At 32.2% G+C, this 23,692-nt stretch overlaps 1 protein-coding gene across 1 annotated transcript; it reads left to right on the top strand.

Moving 5' to 3' along the window:
• The first annotated feature begins 11,299 nt into the window (after positions 1 to 11,299).
• On the top strand, positions 11,300 to 18,966 carry LOC140046143 (uncharacterized). Its single transcript, XM_072090682.1, has 5 exons — positions 11,300 to 11,442; positions 11,721 to 11,854; positions 13,139 to 13,237; positions 14,522 to 14,689; positions 17,926 to 18,966. Exons 1-5 carry the CDS (start codon positions 11,406 to 11,408, stop codon positions 18,106 to 18,108), a joined length of 621 nt encoding a protein of 206 aa, XP_071946783.1. The 5' UTR covers positions 11,300 to 11,405; the 3' UTR covers positions 18,109 to 18,966.
• Positions 18,967 to 23,692: the final 4,726 nt, after the last annotated feature.

The following is a 23,692-nucleotide window of genomic DNA, read 5'->3' as shown; positions in this document are numbered from 1 at the left end:
ATTTATTAATAATTAATACTTGTTAGGCCTCTCATTAAAATTAAAAATTATACGATAACCGTCTTCAATATAAAGAAATGTTTACCACATTTTGTTTCTTGATTTCATCTTTTTTTGCAAAACATTCAACTAAAAATGAAAACAATCAATCTAGAAGTTGGCCTAATGATATTGTAATTACTAATTGTGTTTGTTTATACTTATAGTGACGTCACTGGTGTATATATATTCTCTTCAGATATTGACTATCTTTGACGAAAAAGAAGCGAAACGCGTTTTTATATCACGTAATAAAAAAAATTAATATTTCAAACTGCATATTTTTCTTTCCGTACTAATCGATTTCCTTATATGATGTTTAGTGCTACCTACGTCATGCAACTGTGCGAGCAGTGTTTATATAAGACGTATTTAATAGGCTGTAAATAGTAAAACTCAAGATGATGATTTAGGGTGATGTCTTATTTTGGCAAATTGCTTTTAATTCAGTGCAAAACAGAATAATAATATAGGCCGACGCGCTTTGTGTTATGATTTTGTTAAAAAGTATATATTTTTTAAATATTGACTTTGTAATCTTGATCAGTGTTACCTCCGTCATGAATCTCTACGAGCAATGTTTATACAAGACTAAATGCGGTAAATAATAAAAACAAGGGGTTTTTATTCTGACTTATACTAACAATGATTTAGGTATATATTTAATATATGGTCCTAATTTTGGAAAACTTTACATCGATAGAACAAATTAATGCACATGATAAACAAAAGTTAGATAAAGCTTTGTATTAAGAATTCACTTTGTTAATAATGATATACGTTTTATGGCATGTTGGTAAAACTATGGAGACATAACTTATTTCTACAATGGAAAACCTAATGCCTGGCCCATCATAGGGTTTCCCACTGAATAAATAACACCACATCGCCCTTTATTTTTTTAAATTGTAAACAGGGTTACGACAACGTAGCATTTTAAGGCTTAATTGAAATTTATGCGTAATAACGATTTTTAAAAGACCCAATATAACATATTCTGCAGCCTAATATTACATCTTTGTTCATATTTATTTTTCAACATAAATATATTATGACATGGACACTATGTAATTGTTGAACATGTATTAAACGATATAAAAATGTCTGTTTGGAATTATTTGTTCCACCGGATCCTTATAATTAATAATGTGGTATTTGATTAGTTCTTAGTTCTTTCATTTCTTAATTTCTGTGGTATTATTATTTCTGCCCTTGCAAAAACGGACAGAGTGTCTATGTTGATATTGAAAATAAAGAGCCCCTTGGAAATTCAGTTATAATTAGATTAATGCTAATATTATTGTTGGAACACTTAAAACGAAAACCGAATTACCGAAATATTGTCGATGGTGCGCCAAATGTGACGAAATACCGATGTGAAAATGGTACCTTGTCATGCGGCTGCTTTGACGATAGAAGAAGTTGCACCTAATTAGGTCTATCGCGGTTCAAATTGATAACGGTGTCACAAAACATCGGCAGGAGTTACATCTCGTAGACAATCTCGATGTATGAGAAAATCAATTCATTTCAACGCCTGAGGGTTTACACAAGTGCCAATAAATAGCCCAGACGGAACAATTTGTGTAATTTATTATACTTTGCATGAATAGTGCACAGAATAAGGTAGATTCTGGTATAACATGTCATATCATAAATGAAATGCGATATTTTGAGCTGACTACTAACTGTTAGTGGCCTTTGTACCGATAAATTACCAACAGAAAATCAAGCTGTGATTCAAATTGCAAGAAAAACACTAGATGGAGAGGGTAGGTTACTGGTCGGTAATCGACATCATAAACCGCCGATCCACCCGCGTGGGGAGATGATTACGGATGGGCTAATGTGAACGAACTCGACGGCCTAACTTGTCAAAGAATTTAGAGAAAGTTCATCGCTTAACAAACTTCGGTCAGCTTCGAACCCCCTCGGGTCATTAGGAAGTGAAAATTGTTCAATGGGATGTTAATTGTTCTCAAACATTTGATTGTTAACTTATGTTAACACTACATGTACAATTGACTTCAACGGATGTATGACAACACAAACATCACCGGTATCGTCAAAGGTTTTGGAATAAAATTGATCAAACAAAACTATCAATAGCACCTATATTCAGAAAACAAGAAAGGATTAGATATTCCATCTATTTAAGAGCGTTGTTCTGACTGACAACTGAAGTGTGGTGGTGGAATACATAACAAACGACACAAAGCAAAGTAATTGCCGGAAACAAGTAGTAACCGATTCAGTATTCATACGATCAGTGGTAATCAATGTCGTACATAATAGACTTACGTCAATACAGAAAGTATAATCTGTTGGAACACTCAATGACAATTCTTCTAATGCAATAGTAAAATGCTAGGATTGTGCTAATCAAAGAAAATGATCAAAAGAAGCTTCAACCTTTTCATTTGCAGTTGCATTGTAAAATTATCAGCCCACAAAGCCAGGAATGTCTGCTAAACAAAACTATATTCAACAAGTATACTTTAATAACATCGATTACATGCCTAATTTGGTAAATAGTATATAGCCTAAGTATCCTAAAAATAACACAGTTTTAACTTGGGACCACCAATCATGTTATAATTATGGATGAATTGCGCAATACTACTTTGCACATTCTGAATTGCGCATTGACTTAATACAACTAAAATAATGCGAACAGATAATTGCTTGTTATCGCCTAGTTGTTTTACAGTCCCCCACAAACCTATTCAGCAAGTATAGTACTTGAAAAACATCGAATATTTTGGTAACTATACTATTTAATGTCCTTAAGAAAAAAGTTTCAGAGTTTAAACAATTAATACTGTTATATAATTACGAATTACGTCATTACGGATGAATGACGTGTATACAGTGTCCTAAACCATGGAGAAATTAGTTAACTTATTTATCTATGCCTAAAAAAACCTATTCAACAAGTAATACGGTACTTTAATAACATCGGCTACTTTGGTAACTAATAATAAATGTCGTCAAGAAAAAAGTTAAAAAAATTAATACTGTTATATAATTACGGATGAATGACGTGTATTGCGCAATGATTAAATAATGCGAACTATATTAATTGATTGTTAGCGCCCAGTTGTTGTAGTATGCATCAAGATCGTCTGCTCTCTAAAGCGTGGTTCCCACTAGCGACGCAACGCAAGGACGTAACGCAACGCAATTGAATTGACCAATCACAAGCGATGGCTTATTTGCTTGTGATTGCTAACTGTCTATAACTTCGCTTGTCATTGGTTAAAACGCTTGCGTTGCGTTTACGTCCTTGCGTTACGTTCTAGTGGGAACCAAGCTTTAACAACCCCTTGAACTCTCTTTCACCGTCAATTATTAAGACACGGATTTATCTGTTTTCAATCCATTAACAACCTACTACCGTTTATTAACAAATAGTCATTAATTATCCTGCAAAGTCGAGAATATCATTTTCTTAGATTACAATTGTTGTTTATGAATTAATTTTGTCGAGGTTCATGCAATGGGTGAACGGTGATATAAAAGCTAAATGATTATGAATATAAAATTCCATTGATTCATTGTTGTATTGACGACCTGAATTAAATACCAAAATGTAAAATTGTATGAAATTTCTAGATTCTTGTCCAATCGCAACATTTTGAGATACACTTATTATTCAAGCCAATTAGATGACTTCATTTTAAATAGTATAGGCCCTACTTAAATTTGTTTTTTTTTTTCAGTCTATATAACTAAATTACAGAGATGAAAATAAAATATAACCAACTTACATGATTAAATTTGGTAGACAGTTTCTACAAAATAGTGCTGAAGAAACAATGTAAATTAAGGAAACGGTCGAATTTCTTTATCGATTCTGATATCTCTTATAAACTGCCACCCTCGAATTCCCAAAGCATGTTGCTTAACACAACAATAGTCAAAGACCAAAATACACATGAGCGATATTCTTGGATAATATTTCAATTTGAACTCACCGAATAATATGTATTTTATTTTTAGTAATCTATCTGGTAGCTTACGGTGCCTAAATTTATTTTTGGTAATACGATGTATTTATAAATGTATACACACAAACAGAGTGGTTATTACGGAAGCTCAAAACAGTTAATTGGCCCGCTGGCGAAATGGAGCGAATAGCTGGAAACGAATGGGAAATAATAAAATACGATTATTATTTCCCTTTCATTTTTATGAAACAACAAACAGAACTAACAATAAAGAACAAGTAGTTGTTATTACCACACCAGTAGCCTAATCAACAAACAAATACTGGTACCACACAGTGCCTATTATCCATGCTATTGCATATAGTATATATCTAAAACTCTTCATAATTATTACTACTTTTATAAACATTATCACACCAAAGTAAATTATCAATATTAAATTTGTTTTTAAAACTAGGTCATACAATAAATCAATGAATCTTTAACCTACTGCCGGTACCGTAGAACTTAATTATTATTATTATTTTTATTATTATTATTATTATTATTATTATAAATTTATATTATGTTTTACATATTTATATGTACTGAGTTTAAAATTAAAATGTTACGCCTATACTTCACAATCGCAATCAGACTAGCCTTTCAATTATAACATAATTTAGATGTAACCAAATTTTTAATGGTATCAGACTATGCAAAACAGATTACAAAAGTATTTAGGCCTATTACTTTTAAATTACCAATTTTAGCTTTCAAACTTACTATCAAAACTATTATTTTTAGGCTTAAGTCTTCCGAAATCAATTACCTGTTTATTTTCAATCATAATCCCATGGGACACTTGTAAACTGATCAACGAATCTAAAATTAAAATCTAAGGGAGCAAAACATTGTTACCACTGAGCAAACACAATTCGTTAATTCGTAGCACTATTTTGATTCGCAGTGGACCAATTATACAGACATTCAGCACAGAACTGCTGTACTACAGTTTTACCAAAAGTCACGGATCATTGCAAATACGTCCTACGTTAGGCCTATACTTTACCGTTCTAAATATACCTACTTTTGTCGGCGAATTTACCACATCGGTCTTCCGTTCCACTTTATTATTAGAAACTGATGTTTTCAATATTGGAACTTTATTGACGTTCTGTAATGATGACGTTTAAAGTACAGTCGAACAAAACGTTTCATTGGTATTTACAAAAGAGATAATAACTTAACCCAAAAAAGAACTAGCAATTAACTCTAACGAACATTGTTTTAATTGCAGACATTCTCAGGTTACAAATTAAATTATTTGTGTTAATATAAGTTTTTTCTGCGAGAACATATTATTTCTGTGAAAGCTGTCATTGCAGTTATTAATCATAAATATTATACTATGATTATTTCAAATGTATTTATTAATTCATAATATTAAAATCACAATGTAATTAAATTCACTTGATGATCAATTAATCATCAGTCTATGCTCATTAAAATTAGAGGTACAATATTATTATTATTATCATTAGCAGTGTTGTCAAATTATTGTAGGCTTATTCGTTTATTTTACTCAATACTAGACAGAGGTACAGTAATTGTAACATTTATTTATGCATGTTATATCCGACCACAAATACATACACACAATGTAGGCCTGTTGAGAGGCTTATATGTTTTTTTTTTATAGGACAGAGGGGTGCCATTTATTCTCAATCTTAATTTTTAAGAGAAAATACGTTGAGCCTGAACCGTAAGTTGTTGAAAGAATACGTCACAGTTAATATTTACTACGCTGTATTTAAGTATCCGTTGCACCATTGATAACATATCACAATAAACAAAAACAAATTAGGCAGACAAGAGTCACCAAATAGCTGTAAAGAGCGAGTTTGTTTTATTATTGTTGTGAGCTATGGTTTGATTTACTACCTGATTGGTAACACGTGTGTTGTAGTTGAACCTAAGCACTTTGGGAGCTTAATAGTTACTTGAGAAGTTCAGAGGTGAATATACATTTACCATATTTGGTGGTTACATTGCCCTTGGCAATAATTTGTATTCATAGTAAGAAGAGTCGAGTTGTGTAGTTTCGCCGAAAGCCCGCTGAAACGTCAACCGAGCTATACTTCCGAGGATTACCCGAGCTCGATAACGAAGATAACCGAATCAACCCACCTGTCCCGACAAATCTTTTTTTCTGGCTAGACTCTTCGTTGGATGATTAAACATTTATAATACATTTTATTTTTATGTAATAGGTAAATCATAATTTTTGTTCCGACCGGAAGTCATTTTGTTTTCAGATGGTGGTGTGGTTGTTTGTCCTTCCTTATCACGCCCCCTTAGTTCTTGACAAGACTTAAATTACCAGGTCAAGGTAGATAATGATGAATCATATGAAACAAAAATAATGATTAATTAAAAGTATTTTACCTTTTTGTCTGAACCGTCTCTTTTGTCTTTCGTTTCATAATTTACTGGGGATGAAAGTTCAGCACAGTCACCATCAAGTCAATAGACCTTGTATCGTTACAGAAAAAAATCATAAAATGCTATGAAATAATTTATTTTTGGACTTTGGGTAACAAAAAGTTAATGACCGGTGCACAACACTATGCGCATTTTGAATGTGGATAACAAGTACCATGACTAAAATGAAAATCGTACACTTTTCGTTATTAACAACAGCAAATTTGTCCTCCCCGGATTTCAATAGATAATTCTTATATTTTCATAACACATTTGGGCCTATCTCAGACTTTTAAACTGAAAATAAATACGATACATTATGAACATGATGTCAGGATCATACTATAAGTGTGAAATGATCCTTATGTTTTATGAACAAATAACCGTAACCGTGTGAACATGACTGAAGCTATTTAAATGGATTTGTTTGTTTGTTTTTGTTTTTAAAAAAAATCTGAATCTGTTGCAAACCTCAGTTACTTTTGTAAATAGTATTCTTTTATTTATTGGTGATTGGTTTTTAAAAAAAATGTCATAAAGAAATCCCAGCAGTAATAAACATTTTACTAATATTATCATAAATAAAGCTATTGAATTTATAATTATCCAATTATCTTTATTTTTCAAAGAACAGACATCTTAGTGTTGTAGTAAATTCATTTTTAAATGCCACTTTACAAATCCCGTCATTATCGTCGCCTACTGAATAAAACACGAACGTGTTTTCTGTTTAGAAAATAGGGATTGGTCTATGGAGCCGCAAATCTTCTAACTCATCAGACAGGGTATGGCAGAAACATGCAATTAGACACCATCATCTCGACTGGCTTACATATACGTGCCTAAAATCAACCAATAAAACTAACGGTTTTTAAAGGAAGTTGTTAATTTGGAAGTTGTTAATTTAGAAGTTTTCTTCGGAGATTAATAACTTGATGAAAACATGGTAACCTCTAGGCCGCATAAAAGACAAACATGCCGGGCCTAAAGTATGACAAGTAGATCGGAAGTATTAGATAAGACGCTACAGAAAGACCGAATCACACCTGTATTGTTAAGTAGGATGGGAACTACCTTTCACCACGATTAAACCCCCATGACTAATACACTCACACAATCGGCAGACTTGCTTGACAATTCTAGATAACTATAATTAGCTACTAATTGTCCTTTTGGTTAGACTTTTCCGACAAGGTCATTATCCCTATGGAATTCCGATTGCGCAACAGAATTCTACAATGTATAAATTTAAAGATCATCGATTAATTTAAGCCTATTTAACGGTATTTCTTGAAATTCTGTAAACTCTGATACTTACGAAGTACTAAACAAAAACTTTAGTTCTAATTACTTAAAGTTAAGTCTGTACTTAAACCTTTTTGTCTTTGGTAAAATAAATGCAATTGTTTTTCAAAGGGCCCGCAATAGTATTGACATACAATTTATACACAACAGTGTTTATTATACCATGCGGTAAAACTCTCTTAGTCGGACGGATTTCGGTTCCTTTTCGGCTTCGACAAAATAATAGGCCTAGCTACTTGAAACTTGTTTTATACAGTTGATGTAGCCTATAAGGTATTACGTTCTATATTAAATTAACAAAACACTGTACATATCAACATACTATGTTTTTATGCGTGATGTTTGGGCGATATTATCAATTCTAACATTCTGTGTCTGACACACACAATGTAATTCTAGTTCAGCTCACATAGCTGGGATTATTATAATAGGCCTATTAATGAGCCTAAATAATCGTTTTCAAATATTCACACATTTAGTAATGTACCATCAATACAAAAACGCAATTTTACCGAAAATAATGTCTACTGCATATCATGAATACTGAAAAACACGATTAAAGTATAATTTAAAGATACAACTCTTTATACCGTTAGGCCTTTGTAAAAGTTGACTGCCAACCATTTCCAAATATGGTTATTCAACGTTAGAAGCAAAAGAAAAAAAAAATGGAAACAAGATTGTTTGGTAATGAGAGAGAAAAAAAAAATGAAAAAATTAAATCCCCAAAACTAAATAATAATAATAATAATTGTTATTCTGGTCAAAAGGTACCGTATCTTATTATAAGTAAATCTCTAATTTTGGAGTACTAAAAACGGATGTATTTCGACACATCCCTGTGTATTTAATTCATTTGCTGTTGATAATCAACGTTGTGTTGCAAGTCAAATAGCATTTTAAAATCACATTATCGGATTTTAGGAGAAACAGCACATCTTATACACGATTTTATGTATAGGCCTAAATAGCAAATGAATGAATTTCAACGATTTTGAATATTTATACTTAAGTTAAGCTTAATTATGATAATCACAATATAATTGAGTACTTAAGTTGCATCCCTCATAAATTTACATTACTGATTGTATTATTTAAATATAATACGTCACATTGCTTAATAATACATTAACACATACGTTGTTTTTCTATTTGGTTTAATGTATTTTTGATGTGATGTATTTTTAAAATACATTTTTTCTATGAAATGCCAGAGAATTATCTTTTCATGTTGATTTGTGACAACCCATATTTATTTCATCGGGTGTTGATAGCATAGTTTATTTGTACGGATCGATTTATACATTAATTTGTATTTATTATTAGCTTGTTTAATATAGGGCCTACACATGTGGTGACACATGCGGTAACTAGAGGTTTTATAATTCAAAGTTATCTCTTGATTTACAGCAGAGATTATGTGTCTTCACGTTTAAAATAAAAAGAATGATTACATTATATAAATAGGGATTCCTTAATAAGGAATTAATATTTCTCACACTATTTTTATAATTCAATAACTCTTTGGCTTAGTCATAATGCAGCCTTTATTTTTAACAAACTGCTTCTTAATAAACAAATCAATAATTTAGGCTACCGCTAAGCAACAACCAAACCCATTTAGACTAGTCCAGACAAATTACAACACAAGTACATACAATGGAATAGAATAAGGAAAACGTATAACTGAACACACTATACATAGGCCTAGAGAACAAACAAGTTACAGCTTGTAGCTTAAAAGACGTGCGGATTTAATTTACAAGACACTCGTATCTGGTTTTTGTAAGGTAAGAACTCTGTTGTTCAAATAATTCATAACAATTTAAATTATTAATAGGCCTAATAATTATCCATCCCTATTAAGAAACCAAATGAACGCTTAAGTTTAAAATCTAATTTTAAAAATTGTTGATTTTCATCGAAAGAGTGATAAAAATACGATAGGCTTAATTCGTGTTCTAATTAAACGCCTTCAAACTAATGACATTCATTAACCAATTTTTATAATTTCATCGTCGTTATTACCATAATGTCACTAAAGAATTATAGAATTTTACCTCAAGTAGGTTGGTATGCCTTAGAACAAATTTCAGGTATCAATTTTTGTTATTAGTTTGATAATTTATAGAAATATGTAACAAGTGTATCTCTGGTCCTACCCTAGTGCGTCGTAAAAGTAATCTATCGACTCAAGCCATATAATCGTACTATTAACTAAGGACTAATGTTGCAATAAAACCTGATTCGTTTAACTTGGAACTTGGCGTTGTGTTTCATACATGGGAATTAAATCGAACGAGAACATCAAATCAAATTATAAGGTGCTCTAACTATCTTGCTCCGTGACCTCGTTAATGTTATATCAATAGGACAACAAACTTAATTCCAATAGAAAACCATACGGTCATTACTATTGTTGGTTTTATCGTGTTTGGCTGAATAAAATATTAAAATAACAATAACAGATCTCTAAAAGTCTCTAACAAACAGAAGTCATACTAACAAGCATAATTCACACTAAGAGCCAGAAGTCACACTAACAGACAGAAGTCACACTAACAGACAGAAGTCACACTAAGAGACAGAAGTCACACTAACAGACACAAGTCACACTAACAGACACAAGTCACACTAACAGACACAAGTCACACTAACAGACAGAAGTCACACTAACAGACAGAAGTCACACTAACAGACAGAAGTCACACTAGCAGACAGAAGTCACACTAAAATATATAAATGAGTAAACTATACCAATAATAATTCTCACATGATCTAATTAATTAAATTAATTATTCCCCACAGTTAGTGCATTAGAATAAGGGCTTTCAGTAAACACTATTTTTTAATTGAGACTGCTATATTATTTTATATAATCACTGAGCCACTCAACTAGCACATTCGTAACATAAAACATTGCAATTTCCATTTCCTCTTCAGCGTAAAAACCCCAAACACGTACTGATTATAAAGACATTATAATTAATAACATAGAAGAATAACATTACGATGTAAAATTAACATCAATAATCCGAATACTTTATTTTCAAAGACTTCCTGTGCTTAGAAACAACTGAACAGAGGACATCTATTCTAATGAAATGGCTATACATTTCATGTTCACACCTTATTGTATGTAAGAAGTGGTACTAATTGCAATAACCTATCAGAGCGATTAGTGGGCGGAGGGATTATCCAGAAACACACCATAAGCGTCAGTAGAAATCAGGCCTTAACCATTATCATTATTTATTGACCTTTAATGTTCGACATTATTTTGTATTACATATTCTTAACTAACCAGAATAACCGCTTATTGTTTTTCAAATACATTTGTAAATTCATAATTGATTGAATATGTATCTGTCTGTCTTGCCAGTACAGTCAATCAAAACGTTTGATCACAGCAATGAAGTTTCTGGAGGAGGTGACGTGAACAGGGAACCAGCCAATCACAAAGCTCGGATCGTTGACCAATGATTTTTGCCGACGTATATAAAATGCTTTTAAAACCATAGCTGCTGAGTTAACTCATACAAGCCGAAACAGAAGCGTGTATATCATACGGATATCATTTTCGGCAAATAAAAGAGTAATTAAGGACAAGGAATATACGACTGTCGGAAACACTTGAAAATACTGGTTATGGCTCTGATATTAAGTAGTATTCGACGTTTTATTTGTAAGTATAGCAATATAACATTGTTTCATATTATTTTTTTGCTTATTTATTTTCTTATGACATCTTTGATATGTTAGGTTAAGTACCTGGTTGATCTCTTAATCTCACAGACTAAATTCAACAGCGCATGCTGTGAATTGTGCCATATTTAACTTTTCTCCTTATATTCAAGAAATTAACTTTTTTTTCCAGATTCATTAACATTTCTAATTTTCTTTGCATTTTTGTATTTATAGCGTATTTTTACTTTTATCTTTCTATTTTCTTTGTCTATATAGTTATGATTTTGTTTAGTATATTTATACAATTGGCAAAGTCTGCTCCAACGTTAACTGTATCCCGTTTATATTCGGCGATGCGGGAAGAGACAATGCACATGTTTCGGGAGACATTTTCGACATATAGTCAATTTGTAAGTTCAAATCCATGTATCTATGTAAATGTATCTGTTTTGTTGCATAAAATATTGTCATTGTAAAATTTTGCTTGAATAACATAACACATAATAAGCGTATATCTACAAGGAGGTTTAACGTTAATATTGCAAGTTTGGCAGCAGACATTGAGATTATTTTTTTAATATTGCTAATTTGAATTTTGGAAAGAAAGGCACTGAATTATGTTTAAGTCGTGTTGTAAAATATACATTATAGCTTACATTGAATTATTGAATTATTCAACTTGTAAAAACAAAATAAAATTGGTGTCCTTATGGCTGGGCTTTAAAATTAATCTTAGAATGAAGGCTAGGGAGTGTCAGAAATGAAGTACGCGATAAATTGTAAAAGATCGAAGCAAAACTACTGTAGTACAGGCTCATATGATAGCAAAGTTGTAAGCCTGGTAATGTTATTTTACTATACTATGCATATATCTATATTATAAGTATAATGATAAAAATAATTCCAAGGTTGCTGTTTGTAAACAGTAGGAATTTTAAAAAGGGTTATTTTTGTTTTGATTACTTCATACCCATTAAAATTGTTATAAAATCCAATGGATTATGTGTGAACCCGAATTACCTTTGCAAACTATTCAACGGGTGGTAGAAATTCATTCAATTAATTGTTCACAAGTTATCCGTAGTAATACAAATTTGGGACACATGAATGACTGGCTTTAAATGTTAACTAGATTTCATTGTAATACTGGTATTTGGCAATATTATCATTTTGTATTGCCGGATGTCCTTTCCTATCCAACCGACAAGTTTAGAAAAAAAAAAGATCAGTCCGGATAATTGAAATATCATCATTGTTAGTATTCAAGCAATTATTTCCCGTAATCAAAGTGATTTTTTGTATGTATGTGTCATATATACTCGTCAAGTTTCTTGGCTTATTTCCAGAATTATGGGTAAAAATGTACGAAGACCACGCTTATGATAGTAGACAGGTTGGGACTCTCCCGCGGTTCTTCTCCACTGGGCTAGGTTGAAGGCGCACCGGTGCGTTAGGCTGTCGGATGCTCGACATTAATTCAACACGTTTTATGTTATTTTAACAGATAGTACTTAATAAGCTCTTGTCTGATTCAAATGTTCAAAAGCCTAATCATTTATGACCTAGACTTTCCCATCAGACGGCTAACTGGTCTGTTTTATCTATCCGTTGACCTTAACAGTGCAACAAATATTATATATTTTATGGAATAATTGTATTAAGCACTTGATAACAGTGTTATATTTTATTTATAGGAAACGTTACGGGTTGGCCATACCATGAGTTCCAATTGGTATTTGACAGGTCTTCCGAATCATTTAAGTTGGACATACGCACAAAGGCACGCTGCAAGTGTAAGTAGACAAATCGATATTGTGATACTTTAAATCTGTCTAGATCTACACTAGTACTAAGTAGCCATATAGTTTAGTAATTGGTCATTACTGTAAGGGGATGAAGGAGAGAAGAGGAGAGAGGAAGAAGGATAGAAGGGGAAAAGAATGAGGGAAGGGGAGAAAAAGAAGGAAACGGGAGGGAGGATGAAGAAGGGAAGGTCAGAGAGGAAGAAAGAAGGACGGTGAGAGAGGAAGGAGGAAAACAGAGGGAGGATGAAATGGGGGATCCTATTTGCGTCAAAATATATTTACCGGCTATTGAGAATAGAATGCTTATATTTTTAAAATACATAATGTAATGATAGGCCTAATAGCAATTACTTATTATATAGATTAATTCTAACTATAGGCCTATAGCACAACTTTCAGTCATTTAATGCAGACAATGCATATAGAAATGACGTAATGTACGAGCCATGTCTTATTACAAGGGAAATGATTTCAGTACGAGCATGTTCACTGTCTCTGTACTAATGTGAAATCATTTATGTATTGTTATTAAATACATTTGGGATTTTATATGATATATGAGTAATTACCGAATTACTGAAGAGTAGAAGTAAACATCAAACAATGTAACATATATTTAATCTACACAAACAGCAAAAGAAATTTATGTTAAAAAAAAACGAAAAACACGTTTATTTATTGTTAAGCAGTTCAAATTAGAGGCATATTATTGGTCACATATTGGTATGCTTTTCCCACGACCTAACAGTTTGACAATCCGGTACTTTTGTTAAAAAACCAACAGTATACTACCTGACCAGACTGTTTATGATTTTGGTTGATTATCATTAGCAATTATTTTAATTACAGGTCTTATACCAAGGAGAACAAAGATAAATTTGTCACATTCTCTACATTTATATTGCGTCATAAAAAGTAATTAATTCTTGAATAAATACTACTAAGTAATTATCTGTCAAAATTACTCCTTAAAAAAAAGACTTAAGGCCTATTTAGAATTTCCAGAACGGCCAGTGATTTTATCATCTTCATCTGCAGTGTTTACTACACTTGCATGAAAACAGGGTATTAAATCTTATCCCAAATTCTAAAAAAGACTTTTCTAAAATAACTTTTTACCTATTTCTGGTACAATTTGCTGCAAAATAGCTTACGTCACTAGTTAATTGACTATGGAACGCATCCGATGACATAATAAAGAAGCTTAAACTAATTGTTTTTTTTTACACCGCTCCGTTTATAATGAATTTGTTTTTCTTGCTTTGTTACCAGGAAGCAGATGTCCTTGAAACTCATGTTTCAAATCTATTAATATTTGAACGTGCATTAAGATATATGGAAGCCGATGAACAAACGTACTCTGGTTCACATAGTTTTAGAACAAACTTCCGAGCAATTCGATCAAAACTAAACACCTTGATAGCAGGATTGCAACATATAGTGAGTATACACAATCATTTCATTTTAATGTATAATACAGTTAAACCCTCCTTTGGGACAATTCTATTAAGGGAACACTTCCCCATGAAACGAACGAGGAGCAAATAGTATGTTTAACATTCTACGGCCTATTCAGGAGACACTCCTATCAAGGGGACACTTGCGTCTCCTTAATAGGGGTTTACTGTATCATCATTTTTACCATTATTATTAATGGCATCAATATCACAATTTGAACGCGCGCGTTGATAGTCTCTGACGTATGATTATTCATACTGTAACCTTCCTCAACACCGATTGGTTAAACTACTGCGGCACTGCTTTACAGGTTGAACTATTACGACTAATAGTCATAGACTGAACAATTAAACGTCCAATACAAATAGAGGAAAGAGTGAAATATTTCACTCTATGGTTAATAATTAATTAGTGCCCATCTTTAAAATAAATTGTATTATCTTAGCGGTAGCATATCCCACTCTATGAATACACACGGGCGCTAACTAGTCAACACGTCGTCACAAAGCCGTGATTTAGTCCAGTTTTTGTATTTATAGTACGAAAAGGATATAAAATTAATGGAGTAAAGATCCGTGCGTAATCTTAATGTCTTAGATGTATCATGGCTTAATTATAGAAATATCTTAAGTGGTATTTGATTAAATCGTCCAAATGAAACTACTGCAGTCAATTCGGATTGAATTTCTCATCCAGATCCGTATCACGATTAGTACGCAACGTCAAACAACCAAAATTCATAATATCACTGACCACCTATCATGCAATTCAGGATGAACTCAATAGTTCGTTTATTCTAGTTCTAATAACAATAGGAGTATTGTATGCACTGTCGCTCAGTAAAACGTAATAAAATACATAGATCGGTGATGTTTAATATTGTCGAACATAAATAATAAAAAAAAGCCAATATAAACATCGATTGTAGCAGCCACATTTCTGTAATGTAAACCAAATCATTTTTTTTTAAATAATAAAGATAAATAAATGATTGATTAAATTAAATACCCATGGAGATTTTGCTCCAAAATACAATACTCGACATTATCATCCCTGGGTGGTTTAGATGTTGTTATTTCCCGTTACGATTCATATAATAAATTGTTATAATAAACATAAACATGATTTATATAAATCATATTGCCCACGCTTTTCATTCCTTTCTTTCCATCAAAAAGGGTGTAACGTTTAACTTCCACTTTTGACACCCCATGCAGGGTATATAAAAACTTTCTATAACGCTTAATTAATAACAAAAACACAACACAATACAAACATTTCCGTTCTACCCCTACAATTTTAGAAATTTAAAATATGCACTCAGCGTAATAATAAATTCCATAAAACTAGTAACAACAAGTATATTAACTTGTCACTGGAAGAGGTCATCCATATAAAATCAAAACAATAAAATGTTATTATAATGAGTCAGCAATTGTGAAATAGAATTTAAGCCGATTACGACAATTTTTGTCAGTTTGCAGCATCGGTCGTCGAATTAGCTACAATGACATCATCGCAAGAAACACCAGGCCTCTAAATACAACCCCACACGCTCAGTAAACGGAAGTGGAACGCCGAGCCCGGTGCCGAGTTCTTGTTATAATCACGTAACGTTTCTGCCACATCGGCCTAGATAGTAATAGTTCTATGTCACACCGGGCTTGTACTAGATCAATTAGCCGTTAGTTTATTAAACTAATAATTTTAATATTTTCATACATGTAAATATTATTGTTATCTATAGCGTTTATTAAAGGTTACGTTCGTTATGCAATATACGTGGGATAACAAGGTCCATCTTCAACGTAATAACAATTTGCTATTCACACGTGCTCTCTGTTGGTTGACAAATAGAACAACCCACCAACCGTTCAAAAACAACAAAATTGTCTAAAAATCCTATATTATAGAAAACAATGACTGCAAATTGTTTTTATACCTTATTACATAACACCGACTCAAAGCTAATTATTCTGATGGTGGTATTTGAGTTGGATTAGCCAAGTATTATAAGCAGTGTCGTGTTTCTTGGGCAAATTAGTGGAATGCGGATCTGTCGTCATTTTGACGGAATTTTGTTTGTCAACGAGGGTTCCCACCCTGTCATGGCATTTCCGATTAAGCAATATCTGACATTGACTTTATATTCCTCCATGAAAAGATGCAAGAGTTGCTCTAGGCTAAATGAACGGGATGGCTTTGATTTTCACCTATTAAAACATTGTGAAATTGCATTAAATTGTACACATAGTAACACACAAATTAGCAGGCCTAAGAATGTGATAAAATTCCCACTCCACGAAAACATCAGGGATGGCGATTACAAATGATAACCTACGCTTATGCAATAAGCCACTATTTCCTTTTGTGGTAGACGTAGCTATCTATAATTAGGCCTAATTGTTTGGTAATACATGTGGTTGAAGAAGAAGCGTTTAAAAACAAACAGATTATTACGGTAAATAAACCGCAGGTTATGTACCGAACATGGATAAAAACTGGAATGCTGACATAGTTTCGATACTATAGGGGACGTCCTACAGATAAATCGCAACCCTTTTTTATTTTATGTTTAGGCCTACTGCAGATCTAGTCACTTATTTTGAACGAAAGATTGTCAATAGCATACATTAATAATATATTACGCATAAATATAATAGCGTGAACATTTTGAAGCGCGAATTAAAATGAATGTCAATTAATGATTCATAAAACATGTGCACAAATGGTAACTTCTCTCGTGAATATGGGTTGAGCGTAGTGTTAAAATTTAATACATTGCTCCTTAGTCGTTTCACTCAGTGTCCTCTTAAATCGGAATAATATTATTAAGCTTCATTAACACCTCATTTTAATGAGTATGCATTATTCATATTGTTAAAGTATACCTTAATTTCAATGACCCGGATTGTATGTTATTAGTTTTTTTCCAATATGACTGTTAGTAATATTGGATTACATCATTAGGTAGGTCATAATTATTTCCGGTGCAGTACTTAGATTTTTTTTTTAAATAGTGAATTTTAATAATAGTTAGGTGCGGGTAACATGAGTTCATTCGCATTGAATTTGCATATCATTTATAAAAGTAATTATCAAAATGTATGATGTATACTTGTTGATTTATAATAATTAAATTCTTTAATTAAAAACAATACGATTATAACTAATTTCATAACATAACGTTGTCTTATCAGTCACATCATATTTTTCAGATGGATATAGAAAATTTGGTAGGCATCAACCAAACACCTGTGACGTCAACTCTGATATTTAGCCCGAATGCTGATGACGAGGAAATCAACAGACGAGACCTTATTGTTTTACGTGAGCTTGCGCATTACTCTCCCGTTCTATCAAGCGATATTAACAGGCTCTCGCGCGCACGCAGTGGTTAACGTCACATCCTGTGAACGGTAGGCCCCACCCTCTACAGTTCAGCGCTATTGCAATAGAAATGATCTACGAGGAAAGGGGTAAAGTTTGAAATTTTAGAAACGAATGAAGAAAGTTAAAACGAACAATATTGTTTAATTCACTTCAGCTGAATACCAAAGATCTATTTAAAATGTTATTTAATATTTATGGTAATTTATTAACTATTTATTATTGGATTCATAAGCTTGCCTTAAGTGGTCAGAGGCAATGACGTCATGAGAACAAATTTTATTCTAAATATAAATCCATCCAAATGTTTTTGAATGTAGTTATCATATTTATATTATTTATTTTAAGATATTTATTGTTCTGTCTGTTATATTCAACTTGTGAACATTTTATTCAGTCAAAAAAGCACGCACTCGATTTTGTTGCAGGGTAAATATTAAGTCGGTTGTAGCGCTAAGCGAGCTCAAACAGGGTTTTAGTGTTCGAGACAGGGTCATGCCTTTGATATTTATCGTCTTTGATTTAGGCTAGTGCGCGCAAAGCCACAACAACCAATGACATTCACCCATTTCTATTGCGTAGACGGTTAAAAATTATTACTTTTGAGATACAGACAAAATATATATCCAACTTTACGCACGTATACGCGTTTATATCGGATTAGGAGGCCTAAGTTTAATAACTCGTATTGTAAAATAATAATTAAGAATTATGTTAACAGTTCAAATATCGCAATGCAAACGATTAAAAGAATAGGTTTAACACTTTACAATTGTTAGGTCCTGTGCCCCACCCCTTATTTACAAAAATCCTGGATCTGACACTGACGAGTTATGATATAACGCGACAGTGTTCCTACACGGACAGTATATATAGCATTACCATTACTACAGTCGCTACCTCGTATTAGACTATAAGCGTATAATACAATATTTGTACCTTGATGAACAGTAATATTGTTGTACGCACGCCAGTCATCGGATATCGTTTGACAGTATAATCTCCAGACATTCATTGATTTATAACATTATATATAGTTATATTTACGTGGTAAACGGAAATTATCAGGCAAGACTTCCATATTTGTGATTTTTTATTGTTATAATTATGTTTTTTTTTATCAGGCGACATTCTTCTAATCCAGGTTATATAATTTGGTTTTGCAGTATGGGAAGCGCTTGATATCTTAATGCATCTTATAATGTTTATTATACAGTTTATAATGTAATTTTATTTTTTATTAGTGGACGTTTTGTGCCTGTGTATGGTTAATGCTTGAAATATATTAGGATTTGAATTATAAATGTTAATGTTATTATCAATGGTGATAATTTACAAAAACAAATTATAAATAAAAAGATTGATCGATTGTCTTAGTAAAATACATTATACAGCATACATTAATGTCCACATGTATGTAAATCTTGACTATTTTTTCCATATCCTGAATAATTAATTCCAAAAATTGATCTCATTTAAAATGCATAATGTATGACGTCATGCTAGTAATTATTCCAATAAGACCAAATTTTCGCTTTATTTTGGCAAAATATAGAAAATATTAGCTTTAATGAAAGGTATGAAATATAGTAGTTCATTGTCTTTAGCTTGGCCTATATTATAAAGGTGCTATTAGTAGAAGCTTGAGCTTATTTATTATTTAGATATGGTAAGCGTTGTTATGAACGCCCACCTAAAATTCACAAAGCCACTTTCAGTCGGAATTTAAGTATATCTTAAATGTGTGTTGTTTACATGTAAGGTTAAGATCGCATACAAGATGATATAGTGCAATATGTTATTCTTCTTTATAATCATTATATAAGTTATTTATACCTTGTTAAATATATATATTAAGTTCTGCAATGGCTAGCAGTGCTGATGATTTCAAATCGCTTCTTGTTTTTTCTCAGCCATTTCGTAATAAAAAAGGCAAAAAACTAAAAAAAAAAAATTTCTATGTCAAATATTTTAACACTGCTTTTTTTAATAAAATAAATGAAAAACATATATATATATAATGTGTGATTATAGTTCTGTAATTTAAAACAATGATTAGTAATTCGTGATATTTAAAGATTTGAGAGAAAACGAATGATCTGCAATAGTTCGACAATTTCCACTCTCGTGAATTTAACATCATAGGCTAATTAAAATATCAGTTGTTTTGGAATTGGGACCAAAACATAACCCAATCATAAGCAGCTTAATATGTCAAAATAAAATCATTAAGTGACAAGGATGTTGTACAAGGCGTAGACTGGCTTAAAGAGGTGGAACTAACGTTTAAAAAAACAGGTAGGCCTACGAAATACTGGAATAGCCCTTTCAAGTCACGCCTAGAAAATCTCTAGAGTTCGCACAGGCTGTACAAAACGCCAGGGTGAGATTGTCTAGTCTATAGGCGATGTGACTGGTGAATGACTGCTAAACGAGATATTATTTTATAGATCAATGCAACATATATAGACTAAAAACCCTTTTCCACATCACGCCTGCAAATCTGTGGAGTTGGTACAAGCTGTACAAAACGCCAGTGTGAGCATTTTAGGAGACGTGAATAGTGTATATAGACTGCTAACCGAGATTTCGATATGCTCTTATGTTATCTTAGTCTTACTGTTGGAAACAACAAAACTTGTTAGCTTTTTAGAGGAACTCTGGAACTAAAAAAAATATTCGCACCCCCTTCAATCTACAGCTGACTTTTGCCTCATTGCTGCACATTTATTGTAAGATGATGATGACGACAAATTAAGGAAATAAATGATAATTACGTTGAGATGACGAGGGAGATGACGACGTTGAGATGACGATGTCGACAACGACGTTGAGATGACGACGTTGAGATGACGACGTTGAGATGACGACGTCGACGACGACGACGACGTTGAGATGACGACGTCGACAACGACGTTGAGATGACAATTTTAGATCAAAAAAAAAATGAATGTTGACTGTGATACTACTTTCTTCAGTTCGTTCAAAATTACAATAAGCCTAATGTTAGGTCTTTCAACAACATTGTTTTTTAAATAATAACTTTAATAGGTCTACCTGTTAACAAATATTAACATTCTCCCATGTAACCTATAATTCGCCCACATAAAACAACACATTGTTCTCTTGTTGATTATGTACTAATATTGATGTCTAATATTTAGATATTTAATATTGTTGTTTTAATCTACCAAGCAAAGTGAATTTCCATTTTTATGGACAAATAAAATTTCTTGAATCTTGAATCTTGAATCTAGACATAATTAAGGACAAAAGAGCAAAACATATTCAAAGAAAAATACCGTAATGATTGTTTCTGGATTTAAAGCAAGTGTGATATGCCCAAATATGGTAGTGATATGACGTAATCGTGTCAATGTATGGGCACCTCACATGTTTTTGTCACATAAATTTGATAGTGTAGACAGAGCTTAAGAACCTCTCCTTAGTGTCACGTGAAGGTGTCAACCTGATAGTCGTCGACTAAATAATGGTTCTACGTATATAATAGTGGAACGCATGTATAAACTTACAATAGGTTTAAAAATTATGCACCGTAAATGCATTTTTAATTAAATTTTATTGTAACGCTTTTTTAATTACCATAGAATTTCATATAAACAAATTAATAAACATCTTTTTCCAGTTGATACCACGGCCGTTAACATATGGTACACTGACGTTATGATGTCAGTAAGTGTATTAGCATTTAAATTATTAATTCTTAAAATCTACTTATTCCTCCGGAGGAATCATATAATACATGATTTATCATAGTTTTAATAAATATTCGATAATAAATACGAGGAGATAAACACGTTTGTGGCAAGTAGATTATCTGTTGTGTTCCAGACATTAATCTTTAGTCCCAAAGGATGTCTTATAAATACTAGCGGGACTACTGAACCAGCGCCGTCATTAACAACCGGTAGATATAGATTACAACAATGTACAAGAAACAATAATAATAATTCCACAAGGTGATCTAAAAATGATATACAATATAACCTTGCATAGTAGATTGATTCTGGAAATTACTAAAATATTATTATTATTAATACATATAATTATTAATAAGTATAATCATATACATTCGACTATCAATGGTAGTGTTTTATTTACACATGGTAGTCGGGTTTAATTAAAAACTGTTGGTGTAAATATGTTTATAATATACTTTATATTATAACCGAGGATGAGTGTGAATTTCACTCTTCCCTGGTGTAGGCCTAAGGACAGCGTATCAACTGTACATTAACGATTACATAACTGTGACGTCACAGGGACTTAATGTAAGTTTACATATTAAGAAACCGTCTGAATCGCTTATGATTCTACTACGTGTTTTTTCATGTGACTGTGTGTTTCCCTTACTAACAATCAGTCTGGACATTAAATATAATATAATGAGCACAAACATAGATTTAAAATGTGTAAATAACGAATATTTCTACTTACAAAGGTCAGTTTTGTTTGTGGTTGCTTTGCTCTTCCTCCTTGCTATGTATATTTTTTGAATAACTGAACGGTTCGCGGTATTCTGTTGGTTCGATCCAGCCGCCATGCACCTGATTAAAAAATCGTCACTTCCGTTCAAGAAACGCGAGGGAACGGGAGAGTTACTGGCGCCAATTATTGTACGATTTAAATTAAAGGCCCTCCAACTCGAAAAACGTAAACGTAGTATAATACATTGACCGTCTGTCATGATCTACAATTCACCAAGCATTTTGATACAATAATTTGTAGGTTTACTGTATTTCACTTCCTGCTAATTGTGTTCTACTTTGTTTGTCAGGGAAATGTATTTGATTTTGACACGTTACCATTACCACTCAACAACTAAATCCCTCCCTTCGAAAGACGCTTTCCCATCTCCCGAACAATGCACGTCCCTGGCCGTGATATATGAATAAATACGGTATAAGAACTAATACGGTGGTAACAAAATGCAATATATAATTACCGGTTGTGAATTACCGAATTTAGACATTTACTTACTGATAATTATGGTATTAAATTTATTTAGGCCTAAGGATAACCTTCTAAGAAATAATAATAGGCCCATCATACGTTCTAGACATTTTTCCTTATATAGCTTTTTGAAATTTAAATTTCCTTTGAAATATCAAGGAAGGAAAGATTTTAGCCGCAGAATAAGCAATAGTAATATGTTTTTGTAGTGTGTAATGGGTGTCGTATGATACGTCTGTATACTATTCTCAGAAATCAACATTTTGATTCTGCTTCCCTCTATATTATGATAACTTAACCATCAATAGAGGGAGCTTTTTCTGGCCATTGATTTAATTTGAGCGAAATAAGAATAGGCCTTTTAAAATGACACACGAGAACAGGCGAAATCAGATATCGGCTAATAATGATTAAGTATTGTTTCAATACTATGTCTGCTTAGTTTAGCGTACAATAGTATTGTTTCAATACTATGTCTGCTTAGTTTAGCGTACAATGAAACATCTAAGAGAGACTGTACCGTTACTATTTTCTTTTATAGGCCTATATAAAATGAAAACTACAAAAAATTTCTTTTATTCCAAAAAAGGAAAAGGCCAAACATGTTTAAGACACACACAT

The sequence above is a fragment of the Antedon mediterranea genome, chromosome 4 (genome assembly GCF_964355755.1).
Source record: "Antedon mediterranea chromosome 4, ecAntMedi1.1, whole genome shotgun sequence".
Classification (NCBI taxonomy): domain Eukaryota; kingdom Metazoa; phylum Echinodermata; class Crinoidea; order Comatulida; family Antedonidae; genus Antedon; species Antedon mediterranea.
This window is presented reverse-complemented; position numbering and strand designations above follow the sequence as displayed.